Source organism: Lontra canadensis, unplaced genomic scaffold, assembly GCF_010015895.1.
Source record: "Lontra canadensis isolate GAN:19392208 unplaced genomic scaffold, GSC_riverotter_1.0 scaffold150, whole genome shotgun sequence".
NCBI lineage: Eukaryota > Metazoa > Chordata > Mammalia > Carnivora > Mustelidae > Lontra > Lontra canadensis.
Genome location: NW_022631144.1, coordinates 284,773 through 292,571, shown reverse-complemented (window position 1 = coordinate 292,571; position 7,799 = coordinate 284,773). Strand labels below are relative to the sequence as shown.

Sequence of the window (7,799 nt, the reverse complement as noted above, 5' to 3'; positions counted from 1 at the left end):
AAAAGTTTTTTGTTTTGTTTTTAATGGAGCCCCTAGGGCCATCTTTTACCAATATCTACTTCCATTGCACTGCCAGGAAATTGATTTTAATTGCTAATTTTAATTAGCATTAACTAAATTTAATTTTCTTTCATTCATTCACCCAGCAAACATTTATAGAGCACCTCTACTTCATCACTTTGTCCTACATCCAATGCTTTGAACATAGTTAAGAGCTTTATAAACTAAAGACATAAAAATATACTAATCTCTAAATCTATTCAAGCTTAGAATACTTTATAGAAAAGTTCCAAAACAATTAAATCAAGAACTTTTCTCAGAAGAAATAAAACAAAGCAGGATGTTATATTTCCATGGATTTTTTAAAAAGATGCCACCTAAGTCCTGGTTTCCTTATCATATCAACATAGAAACAAATCAAATGTGTAGAGAAGGGTAAATAGGTAAAAATAAATTTATCCTTTAAGCTCAGTTCATCAATCCTAGTAGGTATTTTTATATTTACCGTCAGTTTTCTTGAGCCTTAGTTTTCCTCATCTACAAAAAGAGAGTTCACTCCTAAATTTATTAACAAACATGTACCGAATGCCTACTATGTGCTAGGTACTGGCTTATGCTTTGGGAACACAGTGGTAAACAAAACAGACAAATTACTGTCTGTATGGTGTTAATAGTCTCATGAAGATAATAATACTAATATGGGAATGCTTGGAAGTTTGGCTATTAATATAATTAAGCGTTCTGTGAGTTGCAAAGGGCTTTGTAAACCCAAGGCTCCTGAATGTGAGAACCACTTTTTTCTTCGTTCTATCTCCACCATTCAGTAGGTTTTACTAAATGGTGATCTGAGTAGATACAAGTGCATCAGTACTATCACATTTGACCACTAGAGGTCCTCCACAGTCATACCCAACATTAACTATGTATTATATTCATTCATTCCAGTATAATTTACCGAAAGCAACTTAAGAAAGTTGGTTATATTAAATAAAATGTATTATATGAAACTCTAAGGGACTCTCCACAAGAGATTAATTATATTAACCTACATATCACTTCCCATGAAATAAGATTTGTGCTATCCCTGGCTGAACACCCAAAATAAAGAAAATATTCTGAATTAATGTCTTATCACAGCAGTCCTGCAAAAACAAACCACTTCACTGCCATACATACTTCTTTTAAGATAAATCATTGTAGGGACGCCTGGATGGCTCAGTCAGTTAAGCATCTGCCTTTGGCTCAGGTCATGATCCCAGGGTCCTGGGATGAAATCCTGCATCTGGCTCCTTCCTTGCCCAGCAAGGAGCCTGCTTCTTCCTCTGCCTGCTGTTCCCTCTGTTTGTGCTCTCTCTCTCTCTCTCTTTCTGACAAATATAAATAAAATCTTAAAAAAAAAAAAAAGACAAGTTAATGTCCACATCACTTTTAATGGCTATTTTGTATTCTATTTTATGGTTATACCAATATTACTATGTGTTATAGTTAACAAACTTACTGCTAAATCTTTGCATGTATTATTTCTTCAAGGTCAAGTCTTGTGTTTTTCTATAAAAAAAAATAAATATATTTATAGGAAAGCAGCTTAAATTTAATAAAAAATTTCTTTATATTTTCATATTTACTGGCAATTATTTTTTAATGTTTTCATAATATTCCCCCAAATTTCATAAACTTATGAATTTAAGTTTAAAATTTTACACACACAAATAGCTAGAAAAATATAATAAGAATTTTGCCCAAGTGGTGCTTTCCTGTTTTCTTTTTTGAAATATCACAGGAAATACTTAATGAACACATATTGAACTGCTTTTTATAATTGCTCTGATCGTGAATATACAAAAACATGAGTATTTCAAGACTCTTTTCACTTGTGTCTGAGTGTGAAATCAAGACAAAGGCACTGGAAATTCCTACTGTCAGGAGCCTTCCATGAACATAAGACTGGTGTAATCTATTGAACTGTACTCTAATAATTATTTCTATTATCTTGGTAATTATTAAGTATGAGCCTTATTGAGACAAACTTCTAACAGATACAGCAATTTAGAGAACAAATACTGCTATTTAATGGCAGAATCTTACAATCTCCTGGAAGCAGTGTAGTGAATTATACAAGTATGAAAAGGGCAGTTTAGGTAGCAAAATCAAAACTATTCTCAAATTATGAGTGCTTGATATACACAATTTCTCACACGAACCGACTGATCAGAATGTATTTCCAACACACAAAAAAGCACACTGAGAACTTGGTGCATATGTTTAAGTTTTAATACTTGAGAAAATAGAAGTTAAAATCTGATACAAACACTGCTGCACAAGAAAAGAATATATACACATTTGGATATCAATAGAGTCAGTATGTGAACCTGGATGTACAAATGTAACAAAACAACCTGTTATTGAGGGCTTTTAAGGAAGTAAGAGATTTTTAAATCAGGTAGAGATTAAAAGATCGCAGAAGGAACAGTAACTGTTTCTCAAAAAATTTCCCTTGTCCACTAAGAATTGTAAACTCTGTGTGACATGGAAAGTTAGAGGTCACATAATGCATCAAGATATTTTGAAGACGTAAGACATAAATGCCCACTATAAACCCAAACAATCTAAAAATAACCAGCATTTCATTTTCCTCCAAAGATCAAATTGATATACCAGTCATGTTCACAAATTTTGGCAAAGAAAAATAAAAACTCGTTCCATTCTTTTTTGAAAATACACGTTATTTCTTCCACCAGCTGCTTTAGTAATTTAAGCTTAATTCATTTTGTTAAATATGAAACATGAAAAATTTTTTAAAATCTTGCACTCTTAGAAGAATGAAAACTTCTTTCCAACTTCAACACTGTATTTTAAAAATTGTGAAAATGATCAGAAACAATACCAGCTCTTTAAGAGCACTTCAAAATATATTTGAAGAAAGTATTTTTCAGCTGTTGTTTATTTTTAAAAATCTTTATCTTGAAAGGGTAAGCTTCAAAGGTATCTTGAAAGAGATCATGCAACATCAATATAATTGGAGAAATTCTCTACTGATGAAAAACAGGGTCATTTATAAATTAACTTCCAATTTTCTAAAAAAAATTCCTGGAATTTTTGCCAGATGCCTGTGGGATACTTTTATTCCTGATTACTCTCAATACAAAAGTTACTGTTTAATACTGTAAAATCTACTTTATTTCATAGGTTGGTTGGAATAGCATTATTTTTTAAGTTCTAGAAGTTACCAATACCGAAATATTGTTTGAGCTTATGAGGGAATGAACTTCTTGAACGTTAAATTCCTCCTCTTTGAAAGATGCATTAAACATTTCTGATCATCAAAAACGTAAAGCTTCTAGCACTTCTTGAACACTGATTTCACTTTCCAAAAATGTAAATATTCTCTCAATGCCCAGAGCAACAGAACTAAACCAAGTATTTGGTGACTGTCTCTTTTAAGAAGAGAAGTATTAATTATTCCAAAAACTAGCTTGCATATATCTCTGATTTTAACTGTATCAGACAAAAGATCACTTCGTTTTATACAAAGTTTTCTTGCTTTATAATCTATAGAATGTTAGTAGTGAGCTTAAGATGATTATCTTATAATTGCACATTTGTGTAAACCATTATTTTTCTTTAGAAAACACATTTTTAGCTTAATAGGGAAACACAAACCTCAATATTGAATATAATAACCTATGATAACTGATAATACTATAAAGTTATTAAACACACTCCTAAAACTTCTGAAAGTACATTAATAATTTTTTTTAAATAGCCATAATCCCTTAAAAAACAAATTATTTACAAATATCTTAGAGCAGTGGAACCTATGCAGTCATTACATGATGTGGATATGTTCCTTGGAGAATCTACCAACAAAACAGAAAACGCTGCATTTATACTGTCCACTTGCCACTGAAAAAGTGAAAGCAGCATGATTTTATTAAAGAAAATTAATATAATTAGAAGGGTCTAATTAAAACTGGCATTGTGCTCTCTAAAGAAAAATAACAATCACATGATAGAATTTTTATATAGCACCACCATAAGATGCTTTAGTAACACCTTAATTTTAGGATTATTAACCCATAATTCTGATACTGAAACATTATTTTAATGTAAAAATTCATATCTGCACTCAGAGGAAACTATAGTAAAAATATTTTTAATATGGTAAAAGTTACTAACTCAGTTTCCCCTTTCACATTGCACAGCATCCATCTAAAATATAAGGTGTAGATTCTTATAAATGACATATAAAAAGTCTTGGGTTTGTTTTTTGTTTTTTTACCAAATTTCAGTTTGTATTTTAATATCTTATGGGTTTTTTTTTTACCAAAAATATTACAAATTTTTTTACCAAAAATAAAATATTAACAACTTTAATATAAGCCAGTTAAAAATCAGTTCCTTCTGATTTGGAAAGCTTAAAATGTTAAGTAATAGGATTCTACCAACCCTAGAGTAACGTCAAGCTGATAATCAGCAGCAGCCATTGGTACTTAGTATGGTTCAAGCAGGTAATCCTGATCAAAAAATTAAATTAGGTGCCTTTTGTAAGACAAGTGCCAAACCGTTGCTATTTTATTACAATGCGATAACTCCTATTAAGATTAAGAGCACCACTGTTGCTATTAGGCAGTATATAACCTCCATATTTAATACATATTCAAAAATTCAACAACTATAGTTATAACTCTAGTAGTGTTATTTAGCTCTACATTTCCCTTAGAGGGCAGACATTAACAAAGATGCTATGTATTAAAAATCATACCAATATCTATTATTAATAAGAACATTTTGATGATTTTACAACTGTCTGCCTCAAAAGGGTACCTCTGGCGAATTCAGAAATGTGAATTCTGATGCACACTCTACCCATCCCCAACCTCCCACCCTCACCTGCCTGTGCCTAATATCTGAACCTATTTGGACAAACACCCACAGGAGAAACTTTTAAGATGTGATGCTAACATATTTCACTCTCTTCTTTTCCTGTTTTCTTAAAGGATGCATTTGTATTTATTTTCTAGGTTTCTTACTTCCAGTCATAACAAAATAATGGTCATCGTCCTCCTTTTTCTTTGCGGTAGGTTTTTTATCTCCACTAACTGCTTCCTTACCAGATGAGGGTGGTTTCCTCGTTGCAGCTGGGGCTTTGCCACTTTTTGGAGGCCCTTTTGCTGAATACTGGCTCTTAGTGGCCATCTGTGCTGACTTTGATACAGGTTGTGTCTTGACGGAGGACTGGGGAAGACTCATGAGAGACAGTGGTGTACGGCCAGGGGACTTCAAGGAGCTGGGTCCTGTCTTCTGGGATGGACTTTTATTCTGGGGCTGCTTTTTGGCAACTGAAACCATATTCTTATCTTTTGATTCCTGTGCAGTTTTTGTAGGTACAACGGAGGATACGGACAGTGGCTGGTTTAAATTTAAGGCTGACTTAAACTTGTGTGCTGGCATTGCCCCAGCTTGTGGGGCTCTATCAGAGGGCTGAGACCGTGTTCCTAGACTTGTAGGTATAGTTTTGGAACTGGATTTTGTTATTTTTGCAGGGGAATGGAGAGAGGGGGAAGGTTTAGGCCTTACATGTATATTTGCCTTAGGTGGATTTGGATGCTTTGACGATGAATCTGAATGTGCCGCTGAAGGAGACTCTGCATTATCCCTGGAAGATATCGGAGTGTGTTTCAAATGCTTTGGTTCAGTTTTTCCAGAAGACTTATTTGGCACAAGTGTAGACTCAGGCACATCTCTGGGCTTCTGGGCCATAACAAGATTGGCCTGAGGAGTATCATGTGATGAGATAAGTTTTCTCAATGACTGAGATTCACAAGGTGTGGTTCTGGATGAAGCCGGTGAAGAAGTGCTTTTACCTACTGCTTTGTTTGAAGGAGCCTCTGGTTTCTTTGTGATGCCTTTTGAAGATTTGAGCTTAAGATGAGAAGATGATGCTGGAGAATCTGGCAATTTGGAACGGACTGACACAGAGCCCAGATTCCCTCCTTTCAGGGAAGATGCTGGCAGCAACCCATCCAGTGGACGTACCTGCTTTTCTTTGCTTCTTGGAATACCAACTGGCGTGCCAGGTTTTGATTTTTGTTTCTGAAACATGTTAACAGCTGACAAAGGATTCATTTCAGGAGGCTGAGGTGTTCTGGCAGACGAATCAGGTACACTTTCATTGGAAACTCCTTTTTGAAAGGCTAGAATTTTTTGTTCTAGAGTAGCAAATTGTAATATTCGACAGGGATCATATTTAAGCAAAAATCCTTGAAGAGTATCCCAGCCTCCACCAACACGGACCATGACATGTTTTCCATGAAGCATCTTTTCCCCCAAAAGAAAGCAAAAAAAAAACAAATAAACAAAAAGCCCATAAGGTTCACAGTTCCAATTCATTAGCAGTCACAATCTGTGATGTTTATGATCTATGAAATTCAGAGTATTTGCCAGCAGCTTCAATATAAATTGATAGTCTATTTCTTACATTATTAAAATTATCAATTTAATTCATACTAAATTTTGCAATTAAATATAGGTCCTCTAATTTGTAAGAAAAATTTTTGCACAAAACTTGCATCCTAAAAATCCAAATTGCAAATATACAAAATTGCAAGGGCAATATTGTTCAATAAAGAGGAAGAAAAGAGAGAGGAAAGGCAGAAGGAGAGGAAGAGAAGGAGAAATGAGGACTTACAGAAAATATGCCTCATAATAAAGAAAAAAATTACGGAAAAAAGATAAAAACAACTAAAACTTGTACTTTGCAATTTAATAAATTACTTTCATATATATAATTTAGCAATTTAACCTTTCAAAAAACTTCATTTCATTTACAATTTAGTTCTTCTTTGCAGACAAGAAAATTATGGCTCTGCGAAGTTGAAGAAATTGTCTCAAATCACACAGAGCAGGCCTGGCCTCAGACATACCAGGCTGTACAACTCAAATAGCGCTTTTGTGCAGCCTAGATGCATCCTGGGTAGGCCAGCATAGTCCCAGCTGATTTTCAGGCCCCTATCCATTCGGCAGGCAATTCTTCACCATTGTAGGAGATTGCCCTGCAAACATTAACTCCAAATCCCATGCTCCCATCATTATATCAGACTGCCTTAAGAAAAGAAAGCTAATTAAAAAACAGAAAGTCTTGGAAATGTTTCTAAGTGAGTTGGGCAGGGTGTGAGGAGGTAATGATAACATGAAATTTTAAAATATGGATGGTGAAATATTTTTAAATATTTTTATATTATATTCCTAGATTGGAAATAAAAGAGCTCTTATATCAGAAGTGGACAGAATGCCAAACAGGTGAAACTTCAATCTCTTTACCAATAAAGGGGACGGTTAATCAACTGTACATCACAGGTGGGACAAAGGAAGGAAATGAATATACATATCAGGATATTGGTAAATACGCTGATGCTGTGTCAATGAGAAAAGGTTTTATACTTAAGACCCAATCTATACATTATTATAAACTGCAACATTTCGACTTCCTTTTCTTATTACTGATATTTAATCTTATTATATGTACTGTTTTAGTTTTTTCTTCTAATGATGGGAAATCATGCCTTTTTAGAAAATTTGAAAAATGGAATAAAATAGCTGGGGTATATAAAGATTTTTTTCCCCACAATTATTTTAAATGTCTGAATAGTCTTAGCTATCCTTAGTAGTTTATTGTGTTAAAGGTGTCTACCAAAACTCATATGTACTCATGAAAGCAAGTATTCCATATTTTTCCTGTACAGTAAAATTCTCCCATTAATAACACTCCCTATTCCATTTTTTTAAAACGTAAAAGGGAA

General features: G+C 33.6%; 1 protein-coding gene across 2 annotated transcripts in view; it reads right to left on the bottom strand.

Annotated features, from left to right (window-relative positions):
• Positions 1 to 4,363: 4,363 nt before the first annotated feature.
• Positions 4,364 to 7,799, bottom strand: part of GAS2L3 (growth arrest specific 2 like 3) — a 37,090-nt gene continuing 33,654 nt past the window's right edge. For both annotated transcript variants that reach the window (XM_032844310.1, XM_032844311.1), the window contains exon 9: positions 4,364 to 6,318. In XM_032844310.1, the coding sequence (XP_032700201.1) occupies positions 5,011 to 6,318 (1,308 nt within the window). In that variant the 3' untranslated portion in view covers positions 4,364 to 5,010. The remainder of the gene's footprint in view (positions 6,319 to 7,799) is intronic.